General features: G+C 37.8%; 1 protein-coding gene across 1 annotated transcript in view; it reads right to left on the reverse strand.

The window, feature by feature from the left end:
- Positions 1 to 22,976, reverse strand: part of TTC28 (tetratricopeptide repeat domain 28) — a 195,634-nt gene that overhangs the window by 171,410 nt on the left and 1,248 nt on the right. The window contains exons 2-3 of the mRNA XM_059827937.1: positions 16,352 to 16,358; positions 14,279 to 14,557 (exon numbers count right to left, since the gene is read on the reverse strand). Of these exons, the coding sequence (XP_059683920.1) occupies positions 14,279 to 14,557; positions 16,352 to 16,358 (286 nt within the window). The remainder of the gene's footprint in view (positions 1 to 14,278; positions 14,558 to 16,351; positions 16,359 to 22,976) is intronic.

Consider the following 22,976-nt stretch of genomic DNA (forward strand, 5'->3'; position numbering starts at 1 on the left):
CAGGCTGGATCGATGGGCGGAGGCCAAGTGTATGAGGTTCAACAAGGCCAAGTGCTGGGTCCTGCACTTGGGTCACAACAACCCCATGCAACGCTACAGGCTTGGGGAAGAGTGGCTGGAAAGCTGCTCGGTGGAAAAGGACCTGGGGGTGTTGGTCGACAGCCGGCTGAATGTGAGCCGGCAGTGTGCCCAGGTGGCCAAGAAGGCCAATAGCATCCTGGCTTGTATCAGAAATAGTGTGGCCAGCAGCACTAGGGAAGTAATTGTCCCCCTGTACTCAGCATTCGTGAAGCTGCCCCTCACTACAAGAAGGATATTGAGTTGCTGGAGCGTGTCCAGAGAAGGGCAACGAAGCTGGTGAAGGGTCTGGAGAACAAGCCTTATGAGGAACGGCTGAGAGACCTGGGATTGTTTAGCCTGGAGAGGAGGAGGCTGAGGGGAGACCTTATCACTCTCTGCAACTACCTGAAAGGAGGTTGTACCGAGGTGGGTGTCCATCTCTTCTCCCAAGTGATAAGTGATAGGACAAGAGGAAACGGCCTCAAGTTCTGCCAGGGGAGGTTTAGATTGGATGTTAGGAAAAGCTTCTTCACTGAAAGGGTTATCAGACATTGGAACAGGCTGCCCAGGGAGGTGGTTGAGTCACCATCCCTGGAGGTATTTAAAAGTCATGTAGATGAGGTGCTTAGGGACATGGCTTAGTGGTGGACTTAGGAGCTTTAGGCTAACAGTTGGACTTGGCGATCTTAAAGGTCTTTTCCAACCTAATCGATTCTATGATTCTATTTCAATATGACAGAGTTTGCTCAGATCATATTTGGCTTTCCTTTTGTATGTAAAAAGATCTTATCTTAACCAGAGGAGGCTGCTTAGTATCAGCATCACCTGCTTCATTTCACTATGCAATCTCTCAGGTAAACTTAAAGTAACTTAAACATCACCTGTTCAACAGAAATTCTGATTTTACAAGCTCCATAATGAGAGATTTCTAATTAACTTGTATATAGACTACACTTAAAACCCTACAAAATAAATACATCTGTATACCATTTATAGCTGTCTGACAACCTACTTCCATTAGAGTACTAAAATACTAAAACAACCTCCAATTCAAAGAACAGGAATTAAAAAAAACACCTTCTTTTAAAATGGAGCTTGATCAATTTATGAAAGTTACTGTATGAAAATTGTCTAAATGGGACTGGATTGAATTATTTGATGTGCTTCTTTTCAGTCCCATAACACGTTTGGCACTCAGTGTTCAGAAACCAAGCTCCAATACCAGTTCTTCGGTTATGACAGCTACCTATTTGGTGGCTTCTCTTTCTTTGGGCTAAACAGAATAATCCATGTCTCTAAAGAAAATAAAACCCGCAAACACAAACTTAAAAGCTCAGTGTCTTTCATATGTCAAAACAGAATCATTACTGAAGATGTTCCCTCAATTTCCATTTCTGTACCAGGACCCAGTGGACCAAATCAGGCTACTCATCTCTTGCAAACAGTGACTTGTTGATAATCCAGAACTAATGTGCCCTCTGTACCAGTAGACTCTTTCATCTGTTCAACTGCACAGACACATTTCAAGTTTTTAAAACTTGGCAAGATTTTACTAGCAACTAACATGAGAATGTCTCTTGACATCAAACAGCAGAAAGTGTTCTATCACTGGGATTTTCTTTCTGATTCAAGGAGAGACAGCAGGCTGAAAAGAACATTCCGATCAAAAGAGCAGTGAAAGTACAGTTTCCAAAAGATTATCAGGTATCTTTTTTAATTCTTCTGTATAAGTTCACAAATTATTATCCTTGTATAACTGTACTGATGACCCAAAACAGTAAACAATATCCATGTTCTTGCTGGATTTAGTTTATAATTTCTATCAGGTAACAGTTTTATAATCTGCCTCAATTTACTTTTTGTATCAGGTCCCTCCTTAATTCTTTTCCGCTTTCTTTACCTCTTTATTCCAAGTAGTTCAAAGTGCTGATCTGGAAAACTGAAATCAATAAAGACTTCAGGGTGACAAAGTCATCATTGCCAAAGTTGTAATAGCATCAGCTGGAACAGGAGAAAAATAAATTCAGGTAATATTGCATGTTTGAAGACTGGATACTCAAATAAAAACCAAAAGACACACTGCAAGATGATGTGAACTATAGTGATGGATGGAAACACCTCTGACATCACGTACCTAAGAACTGACATGAAATACAAATATGAGTTTCTAAATCATACACATTTCACAACTAACCACACATGGCTGGACACGGCTCTTCAATATTTACTTATGAATCGCTTTGCATAATATTACTTCTCAACGGTTCTTATGAAGTAGCTAGCCTTCTTCAAGTAAAATAAGCCTAACAAATGGATTTAGTCAGAATTATTTCTTATTAAACACATGAAGTTGCTTAAAGGCTTTGAGCTTCCTCTGTAAGAAAGGTTATAAAAAGGAGCTTTCATGCAAACTCCAATGAACAGCACACATTCGGTGGCAGAGCTCACGCTCTGCTTTATGCTAGTAGGAAATTAATGATAGGCAATATAGCAACAGAAACCAAGCTTAATACTTGGAAAAAAACCCATGTATCCACTGACACTAGCAGAGCTAGCTGAAGATCTAGAGCTAGAAAAGGAACAGCATGGGAAGAAGTGTTTTGACTTCTGAGACAAGCTGTCTGCCCAATATTGTTACTACTAACTATTTTGCAGAAACTTGACCAGAGAGTCCAAGAACAAGTCTTCATACCTCCTGGTGAAAGCTATAAAGAAAAAACACATCAATAAGTCCTATCAGATTATCTCCAGTCTCTCCAGCCTCATGAAGAGGAGAGAGCCTGGAAAACTTATCATAATAAGCTCAATTATTAATGACTCAAGTTTTTCAGCGCTAAAACGTTCACACATTAACACAGTAAAGATAAAAGTATCTTAAATTACTTTTTTGCCCTGTATAAAGTATTGGAAACTTAAAACTCTTCTGTGCTTCTAAAGAACTTGAAGTCACAGAGGCAAATCAATTGGTAGCAGAAGTTAGGACCATAATCTTTCCCCAGTATTACATGCAATGTTATCATTAAAACCTCCTCCTGTTCTCCCCAATTAGGTATAGACACATATGAATTTATTCTTATTCTGCCCCACGTTCATCATTTTTTCCAGTAGCCTGAGAACTGGAATGATGCAAATGCTCATTGCAGTGCAAATAAAGCTAGCTTTTTTTCCTATTAGACACTTTGAAAACCAAAGGAAAAAAAAACTCTCACCACTATGTTGTATTACCTCCTGTGCTGACACCTGGAGACGGGTTATCTTAATCAAATCCCCACATATGCCGCCAAGGCTGCTACTTTCCTATTATAAATAGGTTTCTGAACATCTCCTTTTCCAGCTGGTCAAAGGCAGAAAACGCTTCTGCAGTTAGAAAATTCCACAATACTTAGACAATGCTATGATAGCATTTACTATCAAACTGTGTGCATGCCATAGTTTTGTTGATGTTGATGTTTTTGTTTCAAAGTTATTTTACAGAACGAATCTTTTGGTATGAATATCTTGTAGACTGTGTACATCTGGAGGCTTGCAAAGTGCATACCAGACAAAAAAGTTTGCTTGGTTTGTTTGGTAAGTTTGGCTTAATGTTGCCAACAAAAAAAGCAAGCAGAAAGTTAAACATGACAAATTCTAAAGACAAACTGTCCCTGACAATTTCTGTGTGACTCAGACCGTGGAAATCAAACACTGCCCAAATAGAGGGTCAGGAAATCCCTGTATGGATTGCTACAGCAGCAGTCACAGTACTTACACTTGCTGCAAATTCCTGAGCGATTATACTTAAGTATATATCAGATGCGGTCTCAAAATGCAGAGCGAAACTCCCGATCGCACAGACGGGTGTAGCGCAGCCACTCTCAACCAGCGCCACTGGGCTGGACAGCCGGAGCGGGCACCTCAGGGCACAAGGCTGCTGCGCCCCAAACGGGCGGACCCCCCAGCAGGCGAGGCGAGGGCCGACCACTCCTTGGGCTCCAGAGGCACTCAGTCTCAGCTTCCTTCTGCACATTTGGCCTATGTAATAACAAACCATCTAGCTGCTCGTCAAGAAGATCAAATTCAGATTTCAGTGCAAAAGAATAAAAGACTAGTTTAAAAAAAAAAAAAAAAAAAAAAATTACAACACCCAAAACCCTGGTCCTTGTAAGCCTGAGGAAAAGTCTATGCAATTCAGACAAAGTGCACCTCAGCCACCACATCTTAATATAACAAATGAAGTGTTTGCTCCTCACCTTCCAAATATTTAATGTTTTCATCCTAGCACAGACTGAAACACACAATTAGGAACTCAAATCACAGGTAAGACCAGTGCTCCACCCAGGCTAGTCCCTGCCAATAGCCATGTGCAACAGATGCTTCCAAGGATGACACAGGAAAGAAAAATCTGAAGATACAAGTTAGCCTTCTCCCTCCTCCTCCAAAAATTTTGCACTAATGAGTGACTCATGTCCCCAAAAATTAAAGCTTATTTCTCATCCATCTACTCCATCCTAAACTTTTTTGTAATTCTGATAATTTCATCATCTGGTAGCTTCCCGTCCATTCAAAGTATGGTTACACTAATGGTTTCAACAATATACTGTGATAATCAACTCCCATGGACCAAGAATAGATTATTTGAAAATAATATTTCTTTGCATCCATTTTAAAAATATCACCTTTCAATTTGTTTAGATACCTCTTTGTTATTGAATTATAAGAATGAGCTGTTCTGTATAATTTAGGTATCTTGCTACAATGTCCTGGACAGCCTGCTCTAGCTGACCCTGCTTTGAGCAGGGGGTGCTGGACTAGTCGATCTCCAGAGGCCCCTTCCAACCTCAGCAATGCTGTGATTCTGTAATACTGGAAAGCTTTTTTCTCTAAGACATTGTCATTCCCCATCCCCCAAAGAAACTCTGAACTCAGAAAATGCTTCATAAAATCTCAGAGAATGTGAAGATTGGAACCAGCCTCCCACAGGGGTTATTAGAAACAGCAGCTAGGGAAAGGAAGATTTGGGGGGTTTTAATGAAAAATTCCTTTTTCCTTTTTTTTTAATTATATGACGATATAAACATCAAAATGTTGCTCTACCAAACAAAAACTGTAGTATTTAATATATCTATTTTATATTACAAAGATTCAAGTAAAAATATCTGAGAAGTACAGCAGAACATACTGCACAGGACTGCACCTTTCATTTAAACAGAGACCACAGATACGATGAACGCTATTTTATGTAGCTGGGTCTAGCAGAGCAGAAACAACGAACGCAGGACACAGGTTAAGTATGTACACTTTGAAGTACTCTGTATACTTGGACTGACACAGTCAAGCCCAGTCAATTAAATATAACAAATATACCCAAGTAACTGTTGGATCTGAAGAATTTTTGACAGGTGCAGACACAGACATTTGGAGTGTAACTGAACTGAAGAAGAGGATTTCCAAAACTTTATGTCCATTTGAAGGCCCTGTTCTAAAAGTGAGATACTTTCAAAGAGGCATGCTGGATCACTCAAGCCATGTTTCATATATTTTTAGAGGCCCATTCAGGCTGCTATGTTTCTGACAATTTCACTGCCACATAAGGTTATCGAAGGCCAAGATCTGCATGCCATATTTAGCCAGGCATCCCACCGACTTCCGTTTAGTTTGACAACAAATATGAAAACTGCAGGTGGATGTTCCGATGCCAGTTGCATAAAAGCCAAATGAGAGATATCTGCAAAACATTAGCTAATTCTGTAACAATCAAACAGCCAATAAGGGACTGTGTGGCACAAAGGAGGTTGAGATTTTTGGGGGAAAACACAAGAGAAAAGAGAGAAAGAGAGAGATTCAACTAGCATCTGCATGCATGTGTGTGTGTGTCAGGGATTTCAGGAGCAAGACAGTGAGAACAGTGAGTACCTTTGTGTTAGCTATCATAGCGCTGAGACCAGCTCTCTATCTATAATTGAGGCCCGAATTAGTATACATCTGCAACTGTTAGTGAAATCTACCTTTTAGCATAGAATTAGGCCCAAATTTAAACCATTTAAGCCCCAGCATATTTTTTCTGTAATGTGAGGATTAAAAAAACCTGTATCTCAAAATCAGCAAGAACTAAGCAGAGACTGTTCAGGTGTCAGTGACAGAATATATACCCCTCCATTTTCTTTTACCGTGCCTAGGATACTCAGGCTGCACAGCAGTGAAGAGAAACGGAATAAAAATCTTCTAGAGCCTGATCAACAGCAAAACAAAGAAAGCTGTTTGGTGGGAAATCAAAAGAACAAAATAGGCCTGATCTGATTTGCCTGTAGGGTATTCCCAAAACACAATTTAATTCCTGAAATATTCTGTTGTCTTTGCATTTCTCAGTGATATGTACACAAAATATTTTTAAAATAGCAGGACTTACAAGCCAACCCTCTCAGACAAACACTACAGTTTTACGTCCTGTTGTAATAAACACGCTAGTCACACAATGCAACACCCACAGTAAGTTATTCTGATCTGCAACAGATTAGAACATTTCTTACTTCAATTGCTTTCTCATTGTTCACGTTTGTTTTAAAGTTGCAGTAGATAAGCAGATGTATTTGTATAAATATACTTTCTTATTACTCAATACAAATTAATGCTTTAAAGACAGATTTTGGGGTGGGGAGGGGAGCCATTTGAAGATTATGACTTTCAGACACAGATTTTCATAATCCAGCCTTTCTTTTTAAATTAAATTCACAAGAGGGTAACTGCAGTGGGAGCACACACCTCTAAGAGGAGCTCATTTGGGGATGCAATGCAGTAGTGTGCCCCAGTGCAGAAAGAAGGGAAACAAAGTTATGTTACTTTAAAGGAACATTGCTCAGATTTTGCAGTAGTCAAAAAAGAAGAAGAAAAAAAAAAAACTGTCTTGGGAGAACTGGGCTGGCGGGGGGAAGATGGGGGATTGGAACTTAAATTAACTCAAGATCCTAACTGGAAATATAAGCTGTATGAAAATTAATATAAGATGGATGAAAATATAAGCTGTATGAAAATTCAAAGTGATAGACAATTGTGTTTGAAAGCAAGAACAACCACTTTCTCACTTTCTACACTGTCTCATTTCACAGCTTTTTTTCACAATATTTTTTGTTTTGTTTTTGTTTGCCATTCTCTGAAGAAAGGATCAGCTTAATGCATTGGCCTGGTTAGAGAGTGAAAATACATTTATTTCAAACACATGTAAGATTGTGATATTCCCCATTAACATTGTAAATGCTGATGATAAAAAAAAAAGAATGTAAGAACTAACAAATTGCATACCCAAGATAAAGGAGGAAAAGAAAAAAAGACATTTACATTTAGTAGCTTAAACCTCATAAAACTTGAATTCACATTAATTTTTCAAATTCTTAAGTAAAAGGAAACTGGATTCTATATTTAAAACTCGGGCCTTTCAAACAAAATACCAGCTATACCTGTTAAGCTCCCTCTTCTGGCTAATTAATAAAATTGCTTAGATTTTGTATGCATAAGCTTCAATTTTCTCAGTTATGTTCTACCAATAAGAATCAATTATTTAAAAAAAAAAAATCTATAAAGCAGTAGTGTCCTCCCTCCTGTTGTCTCACACTGACAAAAAAGCATAATCCACATACTATGTAGGGATAGCACTGCAAACTGAGCTTGACTAACAACAAACCATCTAGACCCGTAATAAGTATATAAACACCACTGCATATTTTCTGATATCAGATATCCAATCCAACCTGAAATTTCTGTATTCAAAACATATCAGACTAGTTAATTAGTCCCCAAAGTACATCTTTCCTTGTTCTAGCTAAAACTACAATTGTGTAATAAAAATACGAATACAGATTTCAGAAAATGTAAATGTTGAAAATGAGGAGAACGTGTAGTACACAAACTTAAGCTGCCTCCACTCCAGGACTTTCCATCTCTGCTGTGATTTCCAAAGCAGTTCTGGTGGATAAGCACTGCTCCCAAAAATCAGAAGCAGTTGAGGAGCACACTAATGCTACCTAGCATTCCTGTTGTTACCACCCAAACAGAGGACTAGCATTTCACAAAGTAATCGGGTGGGGTGGGGTGGGGTGGGTAAGCACCCTGTTTATCTGCCAGTAAAACAGGAATAGGGACAAAAATACCAGGTAGCCAGGATAGTGTCTAACTTCACCTCTGCCTCATCTGACCAAAAGTTGGTTTCCAGTTCAGTCAGAAAACTTACTTGTGTCCTTCAACTAAATAAAAAAGAAACAAAGACTTCTCTGTGCTTTTTCCATAAATGAAGGAGAATAACTCAAGAGCTCCAACTACTGCAAGCACAAAAATCCCTCTGCTGCTCTACTGTCTTCTGTTACCGTTCCATGGAAATGCCAAAAAAAAGTGTAAAATACAGTTAGGTCTGTAGACAGATGCAGAATTCATCATCCCCTACAAGCAGATAAATAGTCATCTCACTGCAGTACAATAATTACAAGTAATTATCTTTTATCATATGCACTGACTTACATTAATCACACTAGGACAGTAGCTATAGCTGGTATGTTGAAAGCAGAAAGAATTTCACTCTGTCTCTGTTAACAGCTCCAAAAATTAGTAGAGCTTAGCTAATAGGTGTGGCTTTCGAAGTTAATAGGCTTGCACTTTTAACTGGACATTCAAATGAGCTTTCTAGGTACTGATCCCTTTCTTTGCCCTTGCTGATATTTTATGGAAACAGAATTAACATGTATTATTTTTAAACAGGAAAATATCACCAACAGACTTCAGTATTTCAGTTCCATTCATCCTAGCTAATATTTTAATTGAAATTATCAATTTAGTCACACTGTTAAATAATTGCAAATTATTCTAGCAGTAAACTCTGTTCTGTGACCAACAGGAATTTTAAGCCTATTCACCTAGCTTTTTATCACTGAAGTTGTTCTCATTGGCGTAGCTGTACAATGATGATGTCCTCTTACAAAACATGCTGCTGAAAAGAATCATGGCATTTTCAGGAATAAAAGGTAAATGTTCTAATAACATTCTGGATAAAAATGATACCAAAAAATCCTGAAAATAAGATTAAATTCCAATTCTATCTTAAGATAGATACTTTCACTAACTTTGGTTCTCAGTATGCCCTTGGTTGTCATAGATATATGAAAGAAAGGAAATCTTATTTAGGTGTCTAAGAGAAAAAAGCTCATTTATTTAATAAATTATTTGGAGAATCAGGGAAACTGGGAAAGAATGAACACTCACCAAGAACAAGAAAGGGCATGTGAAGAGAAATTAACAAATCCACAACGGAGAAAACAAGACAGAGAGGGCTGAAGGCTTGAAAAGGAACATTTAATGGAGAACTCCTCCTGGGATGAGACTTGCACGGTCAGATTCAGCAACTAAAGCAACTAGTCCTCACCAAACTAACACAAATTCATGAGACAGAATGGAGATGCAGTGGCAGCTACTGGCCTCAATTTATAGATACAGAAGTCTTAAGCCAACAGTCACCCTCATTGTGGAGCAGCCAAATTAATGACAAACAGAACTTGGCAAAATTTTTCATTTCCTTCTAAAACCTAAGTCATTTCAGACGATTTCTGTGGAAACAACAATTCAAAGCAAAAGGGAAGTACTGTGTAGAAGAGTGTGAAAATTACAATTCCAGATGGAAACAACACACAGAGGATAAAAAAAATAATTCATTCAGCTGTGGGTTTTCATTATCTCAATTACTGTAGTAGCATGACGGCTCCTTTCTAAAAGCCAAGATGCACTCCCTGCCAAGTCATTTTTATGAGACTTCTATCATAACTGTGTAAATGAAGGCAGACAGTGCAGTCAAACTCTGACCTCTAAAAATCATGTCCTGTCCAGCACCTTATTGACCTTCAATCCAGCTAATGAAAGGCCTTGAAGGGAAATTCATTGCATGTTATGCCATTACTGTACCTTTGGCCCAAGTGAAATCAAAAATCTGTTTCTACATACAAGAGCCTAAAAGAACCATGACAATAAAAGGTCAGATCTCATTGCAGATCAGACTTCAAATACACCTACTGTCACAGAGGACATGACTGAGATACAACCTCTACAGTAAAATGATGCAGGATGATGTGATGATTCACGTTAAATCTCATTATGGTCTCTGAAAGTTAGACTAGCTGCTTCTCTCATGTACGTGATTATATAACCCTTGCAAAACTCATTAGCCTTAAATCCAACAATTTTAAATACTTGTATTCATATGATTTATACCTCAACTCTGCTAAGAGCTTGGCTTCAAAGCCATGAACTTGGGGCTCCAAGACAGAAGGCAACTCACTGGTGCTGCAGTGTGGGAATGCTCGCATTCCAATGGTCGGGTGGCAAGAGGCAAATCCATTTCACAGCTCTGTCATGATGGACAGACCCAGTTTCAAGTTCAGCTGGCAGTGCACCTGGGGGACAGTTACTGGCCGATGGCCATGGAAAAGGCTAAACAGATACAATCAGCCAACTTTGGGCTGAAACAGAAGGAAGAAGTGGTGGAATCAATACACAAGCCATCTAACAAACTGCCTCAGGACCAGCATGGATCATAAACCAATCTATACTATTTTACAGCACAAATTTGTAACAACAGCAGTTATTACACATAATGTTTTTCATTTCAGAACAAATAGATGCCAGAAAGACATGCTTTAACATTTGTAAATTTTTTAGAAAATGTCAAAAATTCAGATTTTTAAATATTTTTTTTTTGGTGGTGGTGCCGGGGTGGAGGGAGAAGCATGTTTTTCTTGAATATCAGTTGTAGACATACAGCACTTCTGCTGCAAGACAGCAGCTCTGATTCATCTACATACTCTTGTATTAGGGTGCCATTCAAGAACATATAAATAGGAATGTTCTAAAGGAGTTCAATTTTGGCTTTGTTTCTCATGTGAATTAGAAATTTTTTTTTATAAAAGCATAATGCTCACTGATGTACCACATACAGCTGAAGAAAAACAGAACCTCTTTTTTTTACTGGTACTCCCTTATTTTAGAAACTATATATTGTAGGAGCAAATCTAGAACAATAAAATACTACTGAGTCATTAAAATTAAAAACCAGAAGATAGGGTTCCAAATGGGATTCTGGTGGTTTGGGAGAAAAGAGAAGAATGTGTGAAGCACTGGAAATCTGACAAACTAAAGATATCCCTGTGAAACGATAAAAGGAAACATACAAACAGGGACTGAGGATGAGGTTTATACAGGGCAGAAAGCCTGCAAAAGCTACTTTGACTCTTCTATTTCTAACTGATAGTAACTTTCTAAGAATATAATCATTTTGTATCATGGAGCAAGATACCCTTTACACATTGATCCAATAAAGCAAGAACAGATGCTATGTCATCATAACAACATCATTTAGGTCTTCCACTAATTTTTCAACCAATAAGGCTCAAAACGTTCTGTAAAAGTGACTTCTCACCTTTTTGTAAAAAAAGAATAAACAAAGAAATACAGTTTGCTCAAGGTCAGGTGGACATTTAATAGAGGAACTAGAATCAGAACAGAGTTATTTCATGTTTTTAACTCAATAATATAGTCTACCTGAAAAAGTATAATTTTTTCATTACTAAAAATGTTTTTTGTTTTTTTTTAAACTGTTCCACCTTAGTACTGCATCAGTACATAGTCTATTATTTCTATATTTAACAGACTGTTAATAATGCCTTCATTTAACACAGGTAGCCTTTTAGCTAGTAAATCTTCTATTCCACCTTGTTTTCTATTTTGATCCACAAGTCTATTCCAATGATTCATATCAAAGGTCTTTATACTTCTATCTGTGACTGGCATTTTGAAAGTATTCTTTTATGAAGTCTTTTCATAACTTTTCAACTAAGTGAGCTCTATTGTAAATCACTACCAGACATCTTAGAAACAGGATACAAAATGAAGCAAAAGCACCCTTGCTTTTATACTCTTTAACTCCCTGCATTCAGACAACTGACCTGGAAATCTAGAGTTTCATGACAGTAATGCAATTTTCTTTTTTTAAACACAGTCCTTCATACAAATCTATGCAAAATCTTGTATGACATTCAGTAATACAAGCCAGAAGTTAATGACAAAAAAAAAAAAGAAAAAAGAAAAGGCAAAGAAAAACTTACAAGCTTATAAATCATCTCCCTGCCAAAGCAGGAGTTTCTTTCTAACATGCACTGATACAAAGAGTAAATTGCAGACAGGCTTAGTAAAAACCACAGGGAGAACACATTAAAGCTCTTTAAGAAAGATTAAACAGCAGTATAAAAGTGAAAAGAAAAAGAAAGTACAAAAATTAAGTGTGAAAATGAAATGTGAAAGAAAACCATAAATTAAAGTGCTGCAATTCAAGATGGCAACTCCAAAAAATAGGATAAACAAAAGGGAAAGCTCACCCCTGGCCTGTGGTCTTTCTTTTGTGATTATGAGTGGGCAGAGCTTTAGAAAACACTTTCAATAACATATTTCTAAAGCAGTTTTCTGGTCTTACTAAAGAGAGAAACTTCGTGTAAAATTGCAGTTTCTTGACTCCAGAAATTCCAGAGTTAAGATAACAAATTTTGACCGAGGCGGGTGAGGGAGGAAGAAAAATCAGGCTCTTTTCCTTCAGAAAGATGCATCACATTAAAATACCCACAGGATGCTCTCTCTCCTGGTGAGAGAATGAGAGAATTACCAAAGGAAGACATGCCTAGCAGTCCAGTAGACAAGTTGTCACAGCTTGCACATGATTGAAGCCTGAGACAAAAGTGACATTGTGCACACAGATTGTACTGATGAAAAGATACCACTAGTCTTTTGCCTTCAAACATACTCAGATGTTGCAACCCCTGTCATTCCTTCTGAAGTGGAATGAGCAGACACATGCCTCAGTTAGCAAGATGATGTCTCAGGAGCTGCAGAAACAGCAGAAGCTTTCGCAGCACTGAATCCTCAAACCATATACATGTATCTAGGGAAAACATCCTGTGTTCTGATTGGAAAGAACACTGTTTTATATATATATTTTTATACAACAGCTTCCACTTTCTGTATGGAAATATACTACACAGGCATGAAAAAACAGTGCGTCTTCTTACTGCAGCAAAGCAAATGAAATAATGGGGAGTTTGGAAATGTAACTGCTAAGCAGTTGGCCACTAGACTAATACTCATGGTTTTAGTTAACGGACTACTAAATATCCAGACAAGATACAGACAATGACCGATGAGAAAAGAGAGAGCAGGCAATATTGATTTAAAAGTATACAACACAATCTCAACACATGGAGCTGATAATCAGCAGTTTGTTAATTACTTTACCAATACTCTAAGCACAAATCCAAAGTCTTACAAAAGCATATGATAAGGCTTTTCTAGAAGCTAATAAACAACTGAAAAACAGAATACAAGGCTTATAGTGATCTGCTTTGAAACAAAAGGAAACTTAACTTCAATAGTTCGGAGTCCAGCTGATGGAGAGCATTACACTTGCTACCTCCCATAATTTCTGATTAGAGGAACCTGGGTGATAAATCCACTCTTAAATTGCATCTTTAGCTTAAGTGGCTAGTAAGATTGTGTGAGGGATTGGCAGGAGAAATGGAATCCAGAGCAGATGCTATTAAAATTGATTAGCATGTAAAGGGCTGGCCCTGGGCTAGCCATGGGTGAGTCAGTTACCAAAGCAATCAAATGCAGTTAGTGGGAAGCAACCCGAGAAGGAACAGGCAATCAACACCATTTACTCTTTACAAAATGTTTCCCTACATAGTCAGATCTTACTAAGAATGCTAAGATACACATTTCTTAAAATGTTTATCCAAAATATAATACACGTAAACACTCTTTGAACACTATTTTGAAAGGCCTTATTGCTCCATTACTAATAAGAATCTCCATGCTACCTCTCAAGAACTTTTGCAACAAAATTTTCCTGGATGCTACTGAATGCTGACTAGGTTTAACATTAAAAGACATGTCTGGTCTTCACAACCCAGAAACCATGATGGTGTAAAATAGTATCATATCCCCATTGGGGAAAAATATGTTTACACACAGAACAGTTTAATACCCACCAGGAAATTCAAGTCAAACAACTTTTAAACACAAAAGATATTATTATCTGGGGCCTTTAGCAAAAACAGACTTTAGTACAGAAGTATATGCACTTGTTTACATTAGGTGTTACGTGTGTGAATAATAATCCCAAAAGTAGTTACTCCTTCCCCAGAAGACAAATACACTTTCTTACCTTTGGCCATTTGGGATTTAGAAGTCGTGCTTTGATTGCATCATCCAGGGCCTTGTCATACTGTTGGATTTTCATGTAGGCTGCCGAACGGTTACTGTAGAGAATGCAGTTCTGAGGATCAACTCCCAAAGCCTCATTGTACAACACGATTGCTGTATGAAAATCGCCATCATGGCAAGCCTGGTTGCTCTGGCGAACTTTCTCAACAAATTCAGCTTTGCTCAACATGGGACTGTCAGGACTTCTTCTTCCAAAAGATTTTGATCCAAAGAAAGAAATCTGGCAGGGGAAGGGAGAAATTATATGTTAGTGTTGAGAAATGCTACTCAAAAAAGGAAAAAAAAAAAAAATCAAAATATTAAAAACTGTATAGCAGAAATTAAAGCAAACAGCATTACTGCAGAACAAACTATTAATTCAGAATCAGATTCTTAAAAAAGTAAATTGTTTATCTATTGACTTGTTGGGGGGCACAGAAGTAACAGAAAAGAGCCTTATAAAACTTATCATTCCCTATGAAGGATGTCTTCTAAAAGACATATTGCCTTCTTCAGGCATAAGACTAGCTGTAGTCTGTTTTAGTATGCTGCACTCTACATATTCTTAAGCTTTTCCTCCTCAGCTATACTATTTGATTCTACAACATGAAGCATAGTCACCAGGTAAGGAAGTTTATCTGAATAGGTGGCAGGTGTCAATGTGAAGATGATGCTGATATATCTCAAGTTTGGTACATAGATCACACAGAAGCACATGCATGCACAGACAATGGAAGAATGTATAAATTTTCTTCAAACCAAAGAACTTGCACTTGTACATCTGCTCACAAACCTCTATATACAGCCACCTGCAGGCTGCAAATTGTTCATAAATGGGAAGATATTCATTAAAGGTTTAAACTACTATAATTGAGGTTGGTATCATCCATTTTCAGTCCTGCAGACCAAAAAAGGTTAAGAATATCACATATTGTTACCACAACACAACAACTGCAGGGCTTAAATACATTACCAGAGCAAGCTGAGGCATATTTTTAGGTGCAAAGGGAAGCAAGCTGAAAGTTGACATCCTGTCTCAAGCATCAAAATGGTCTATAGACTTTTTTTTTTCCCTCTTAAGTCAAACAATAACAATAGAAAAGCATCAAATTAGAAACTACTGATCTCTTCTTTTCCTTATGATTATACATATTTTTTTCTGACAGGTGTTTGTCCAAACTGTTTCTAAACTTCTCTACTGAAGGAGACTCCGTCTTTTACTCGGGCAATCTCATTCAGCCCAAATGTTAGAACTGAACACATTGTTTTATGCCAAGCAGTGCGATAACTCACACATTTGTGTGTATTTGACCATAAACTTCATCATGTGTTCAGTTTGCCATGACATGGGAAGTGGCAAGAACAGAATATGAAGATTCAGCAGCTATTACATGAGTAGATGTTCAAACACAAAGATGAGGAAACCTTGCGAATGCTAATTAGTCACTGGAAGGCCACAGATGGCTGGAGGTACTGTAGGGAAATGGGGTTGGTAAGTACCCAAGTGCCGGGGACAGCACAGGTAACTACCCAGAGAAACCATAATTCACATATAGAGTTGATCTGCTGTAGGAAAATAAAGGAAGCCAAAGGAAATACCATTCTTCTCACATTTCCTTTCATCTTCACCTTTCTTCCTCTGTAGTTTCAGCAGCTTCTTTAATTCCAAGAACTTACATTTCTGCCTACCCCTGAAACCCGCTGAAGTTAACAAACACACCGCTGCTGTGCAAGATTCTTCTTAGTGGGCAAACATAAAAACTACTGTGTAATTTTTCCAACCATTAATGTCAGAGCAACTAATGAATTTTCACACTGATCCTATTTCTACACTAGCCTTTGTTCCTGGAAATGACCAGGAGAGTGGAAAACTTCATTTTATACAACTTAGAACCAACACTTCAGAGTTACTACAGGCAAGAAAATCCAATACAGTCTTACAGAAATGTTCATTGTATATAAGGAGCGTGGAATATTTTAACCTGAGTGATATTCCACTCAAAAAAAAAAAAAAAAAAAAAAGTATAACCTTTACCTGGGGCCTAAAAGGAGTTCAAACATGTCAAAAATTTCTGAAAGCAGATCAACTTTCATGCAATACTCACGGACTAACAGTCTAAAGAACTCTCATGCATCATTTTTCAGCAGGATCTGAGGAAATTGACAATCATAAATTAAGAAAAGCATTAGAGGGCAAACACAGGGTGAATGTTGGAGGGTGAACAACAGACCCAGTGCAAGGACTCTGATGATACTCTGTTTATGATGTCAGAGATCATCCTGACCCATGATCCTTAGAAATTGCATTAACAAACAACCCACACACACACACTCACATCCACACAATTTAAAATGCCACCCTTTTCAAAGCTGTCAGCTAGAATAGCAACAAATGTGGCTTTAGTCTATATACATTTACAGGAACTTTTTGGAATCCTGCTATGTTCAATAGCTTCCTGCTACAAGTCTGACAAAACCTGAGATTTTCACGAGCAAAATAAACTTCTGCAGTGCAAATTCAACTTATTTAAGTACAGGTAGGTTGGGTGGCACAACTAAAATTTCTGGCACAGCTGTTATGGATAATATTTGTATGATGCACTTAACTGATCACAAGGACCAAGTCAGTCTATGAGAAGGAACAGAACAGCATGCTAAGAAAAAGATACAGGTATCTCCTCTTTTGACATCTTCCACAGTTAGAACTGAAGCAAGATTCTTTCCCTGGTTTCTAAACTACGTGATATTTTGTTTGCACCACAATTATAGGATCAAAGTAGTATTTGTTTTGTTCTCCTGCCTGGTCATGAGACCTACATTGTCACTGCGACTTCCTCCCAGGTGGCCATACCATATAGCATTCACTTACAAGTACATTAGTCATGAAGAAAGGTTTTTTTCATAGTCATCATAGAAATTTTTGTCAACTCTAAAGGTGAAAGTGCTCCACTGAGAATATCTGAACTCCATGAGAACTGGTATTAAGACAGATAGGTGATATCATCTTGGCAGAGAACAATATGTTTCATATTCTTAAAAACTATAAAGCTACCTTAATTTAAATAAGCAACTGCAGCTATAACTTCCCTTAACAAAACTGGCTGCATTGACCACTAAGTGACTTAATTCATTGTGGCATGTTAAATACAGCCAACGTCCATCAGTATTAAGGAGAAAAGAAGCAGGGCACAGACTAGAATAAATTAATCTGATCAGTTACAAACATAACCAGATTAGAAAACATGAATCTCGCAGGAGAAAGCCCAAATACTTTCTTCAGTTTCCTCCTTTATTACAGTGTCTCATGCAGACTGCGAAGGAAACAATTTTGCTTCCAAAACTTACTATTTTGAACCGTTGAGCTCAACCTATCAGTAACATTACACAACAGATTCGGCCAAGGTGATCTCTAGTTTAAACACTGTTCATGTTATCTGTACAACAAAACAGTTCTTTTGTTAAACAATGCCAAGTTTAAGTGTACAATGTATCAAATAAACTACTCTAGTTTCTCAGATATATTTTTAAAGGTGGCCTCTGTCTCTTTCTCATTGTATTTCCTGGTGTTGTGTAGTTGCCATTCTTTTATCATATTCAGTGCAAATGACTGCAGCGTCCAGATGCAGGGGTACCAGAACTAGTCATGAACTTACATTATTTAGAAGATAAATACTTCAAGAAATAGATTCCTTAACAGCTATATTCCTTAGGGCTGTAATGCCTCCAGCTGGAGACTCGGCCTGACAGTGAAAGCACGACCAAGTCTGTTCTGAAGCAACACACTGAAGAACCCACCCCTAGCTCAGCGCCGTTGGCAGCGGGTGGCATCTCTCCCATCACCTCCACCTGACCACAGGGACCAATGCTGCTACAACCACAGAGGCTACTTGCCTGGAAGCAGCCTTCACAAGCTCACCAAGAGTGACTGAGCACTACGTATAGAGGCCTCTGCGAGGGCATGTCTCATGAGACACAATCTCAAGGAGCACTAGTGAGACTAAAGAATGCACAAGTCGAACAATAGCTGTCTTTTCTGTCTATTTATTATGCATGAAAAAGTGAAAACACAAAACTGTTAATGATCTTTCCAGAATCATACTGCGAGTCTGTAACAATGAGGAGAATCCATGAGGAGACATCCTCTCAGTCCAAGTGAAGTGGTTTCTGCCTCTAGTATCCTGTGAAGCTAAATAATCTCGTGAAAAAAAAAGATATCATTTTAAAGGAAACTATGATGGTAATTTCTGAAATATGTTATTATTTAATTCCTGCTATCATAAGAACTATGTAAGGCAGTAAAACATCATTAGGTAAAAGAAAGAACCACAGAACAAAAATGAGTCACTCTGGCACTCAAACCACAAATAAAAAAAGATTTTTATGACAGTAGCAACACACAAAAAGTACTCATTTAAAAGCCATCTCCACTTTCCAGTCATGACTGCTCTTCTCCTACTAATATAGTGGAAGGTGATGGCAATGCACATATTTAGGCTGCCTACCACTTTGTTACAGAAGGTACTTGTACGTACTAAACCAATGCTAAAGAAGAAGCAGAAGTTTCTTAGTGCAGTGGAACAAAAAAGGTTCTGATGAAGTACAGAAGAGGATCTAGCAGAAACAATTTAAGGTCAGAGCTCATGTATTTCTAATAAAGAAGAAGATGGCACAAGCTTCTCAGCGTCACTTTTCCAAACCAGCAGAGGCACCAAAAACCAGTTCCTACTACAGAGGTCACATTAGACAGAAGTTCCCACAATATCTGCTTCAGATTAGACTCAGCAATTAATTCCCTTCGCTGGTGAAAAAGCCTCCTCCTCTTGCAGAAGGTGCTGAAGATTCAACCTTACTGACCATTCAAGGTGAGTGTTAAAAATACACACAATTTTCTTTTTTTTTTTTCTTTTCAAGAACAAATGAACTCCCAACACCCCAAAGCAAACAGTAAGTTGAACACACAGAAAAACCTGCATTACAAGATCAAGCTTGCTAAACTTAGTCCTCTACAGAGACAGAACATTTAGCACATAAAATAAGTGCCCATACACGTTGAAAGATCTGACTGTCTGAACAGCACATTGCCATCCAGAAAACAGTCGGGAGTAGATTTCCATTGAGTTCCAATAAGATGAGTGAGAAGAGATAACAGCAAATCCAAATTCTGCTCCAAGACAAAAGCACAAGGGAAAACAATGATGAAGCATTCTCTTCATGCTGTTGTACCACAAAGAACAACGAATCTTACACCTCAGCGCTTGCTAGTTTGTATGCAATCCATCTTATTTAATGCTACAAAATTCAAATAAATATGCCTTATATAGAAGATGTCTTGGGTGGCAAGTCCATAATTAAGACACCTTTTTAAAAAAATCCTTTACAACTTTCAAAAAAATACTTTGTGATATCACAGAATCACGAAGGTTGGAAAAGACCTGTCAGATCATCAAGTCCAACCATCACCCCAACCCCACCATACCCACTAAACCATGTCCCGCAATGCCACGTGCACACGTTCCTTGACACCTCCAGTGATGGTGACTCCACCACTTCCCTGGGCAGCCTGTTCCATTGTTTCACCACTCTCTCAGTAAAGAAATTTTTCCTAATATCCAGCCTGAACCTCCCCTGGCGCAACTTGAGGCCATTTCCTCTTGTCCTGTCGATAGTCACTTGGGAGAAGAGACCAACACCCACCTCTCTGCAACCCCCTCTCAGGTAATCTTAGAGAGCGAAGGTAATTGTAGAGAGCATTTTTTATATTTTAAATTATCTAAATAGCTCAAAATATTCAATGAAGCATCAGAAACAGGAAAAAATAAAGAGGCAAGCATAAAAGTTGGCATTCCAAATGGATTCTGAAACAAAGTGACAGTTACTTATTCTAAATATGGGTTTCCAAAATCAGCTTAAATCTGTAACTGAGCTCCCCTTTCTGTGAAAACATCTATGCAACATCTTGTATTTTAATCTCTAAAATGGCTTTATAGTCTGGGGTATTATTGCTTTTCTGTAGTAGAAACTGTCTTCAACAAGAGTCCAAGAATAGATAAAGAGTATGAAGTTTCTCCCTGTGACCTTCATGCTCCTAGCAGCTAGCACTTCAGCTAGTATGTACTACACTTCTGAACAGACATGAAACCTTGCCAAGCCACATGCAACCTTCACCCAATCAGAACAGAATTTTAACAGAAATAGTGTGGAAAGAAATTAAAGGCCACTGAAACTGAAAGTTTAAGCCACCGTAGGATGTGCACAACAGCTATCCAGGCCACTAGATTTTTTTAAGCTGGATTTTGTCTTCACAAATTTTTATGAAGTATTACTGGGAGTACATCTTCACAGATATAAGAAAACATTTCCTTAAATCTCAGCAACATAATATATAGACCGCATAAGCAGGACATCAGTAAACCGGACAATGACTCAGACTATTCCCTCCCATAAACCTGTAGGTAAATGAGGGAAACACTACTTGACGGTCCGTTACAGAACAGTCTCTGGCAACACACACTCACTCTGTGTGCTGCCAGCTAAACTATGCCTATGCAATTTTGATGCCTCAACGAAAACAGAAACACTTGCCACCACCCAACAGACACACTGCTGAAGTTACCTTCCATCTAGCAGAAGCAACATGAAGGAGATCCTACAAACTTTTGTTGCTTTCTGTCATTTTCAACATCCTGCAGTTTTTAAAGTCTAGCATCTACTCTGTGTTGATTATCAGGGTATCTAGCCTGAAACCTACTTTACTCTAAAGTACTGCTACAAGTGCCAGTAAATATTCTTCTGACAGATAGGGTTTTAATTTCCTCTGGTAAATCTACATTATAGGGGGAAAAAATGGCAAGTTAGATTTTCACAAAGTAATAGGTAAAATAGAAGTCAAAATTCCAAATTTTTAAATAAAATTCTAGAATGGACTTTTAGAGGTTCATGGAAATCTATTTTTATATCATTAAAAAAGCTATAACTTATCTAAACATAAACCCATAACTTACAGCACTATCCTGTAAAAAAAAAAACCGCATTTTAGTAAATTTCCTAATGGAATGTATGTCTAGGCTTGTGGAGCATATTGTTTTGAACATATTCTACTACTTTGGTTTTTCACTGTAATTAGAGACAAAAATATTTTAAATATGAACTTACCAACAGGAAGGAAATGGATTTCTTTTTTTTTTTAAACTGAAGCTTATATGAAATTTTCTAAAGAAAAATATGTCTTTTCTAAAGAATTTTCTAAAAATGAGAAGCAACTGTGAGCTTCCAATACCGAACTTGGAGAGATCTGCAACTGTAACATCAGTTAGATTCATGCTAATTTGAGCTATGCTACATGTTGCTAAAAATTGTAACAAGAACTATGCAATCCATAGCTAAATTTAAACAGTGTTTCCTAAACAGTGTTTCCTGATTAATACATAATTTCAAAAACAAAGGTTATACAGATCAAATTATGCCCTCACTTACACTTTTGCAAAATACTTCAGTTAAGAAACAAAATTCTATTTTCAAGTAAATACTCCAAAACCAAGAAAGAACTAAGTTGTACAGATGTTATTTTTAAATACTATTGAGAAACTAACCTGATTTCACTGCAAACAGACTGCAAAATACTATTTGGATCATGTATGTAATGCAATCTTTTCATATATCTAGTGCCAAATGTAATTATTCACAGTAATTGAAAAACTATAAGCAATATGCATCAAGTTATTGCAAATTCCTTATTCCCACTTTCCTCAAGTTGGTGACCTCAAAGCTCTTCTCAGTCCTTCCTTAAGAAGCATCTCAAGTAATGATATTACACCAACTAGTGATGAATAAGGAGATAGCCAAAAGAGACCATGACATTCTTTCTATATACAGCGTTTTATAAAAGCTCTTCCATCATGCATATGTCAGCCTGGGTTATTTTTGCTCTCCCTCTCCTGGTTTTCTGATTATTCTACCTACTGGTTACACTGCATCTCAAATCAAACTGGAAGCTCACTGAGACAAGGTGACGCCTCCTTTGAGCACCTGGGTCCATGAGGTCCTTGAGCCTTCTGGACCACATTATGCTGAACGATAATAAAAACTATGGTCCTTTTTATAAGGTGAGCAGTCTCTCAACACAGCATTATCTTATTTGCCATTATCTATACTATTTATTATATATAACTAAACCCTTCTTTTGTGAACTTCTGAGAAAACTGGAAGCAGGTGAATATTTCAAAGCTTCAGTCAGTTACATGTAGGGCTTATCAAGAGGGATTTTCCCCAACACACACCTGGTCAGTCATGTTCAGGGTAAAGGACGGGTTTTACCTTATTCTAAAGGATTAACCACCAAATAGCTGGAGACAATTTATCTAAACTCTAAAGCGGTATCCTGCAGCCTCTCTCTCAGGTGTCTGCCGGTGTTTCTTGATCACAGTCGTATCAACCATCAGACTAGGAAAAGTATACAAAGTCCTGTTGGCAAGGATGTTAGCAAGAGAGAAGACAGGGGACTGCATGAGGTCACTCGCAAATTTCTGGGCAAATTTGCCTAATAAATTTAAGATATTAGCAACACATTCGTCTTTCTCATTTTCTGACTGCAGCATACAACTTTCTGGGCCTCTTAGATATCTAACCCAAAGTGCTTTGGGAAGTACGCAGGTAAGCTACTG

Source organism: Gavia stellata, chromosome 21 (assembly GCF_030936135.1).
Source record: "Gavia stellata isolate bGavSte3 chromosome 21, bGavSte3.hap2, whole genome shotgun sequence".
In the NCBI taxonomy this organism is placed as follows: domain Eukaryota; kingdom Metazoa; phylum Chordata; class Aves; order Gaviiformes; family Gaviidae; genus Gavia; species Gavia stellata.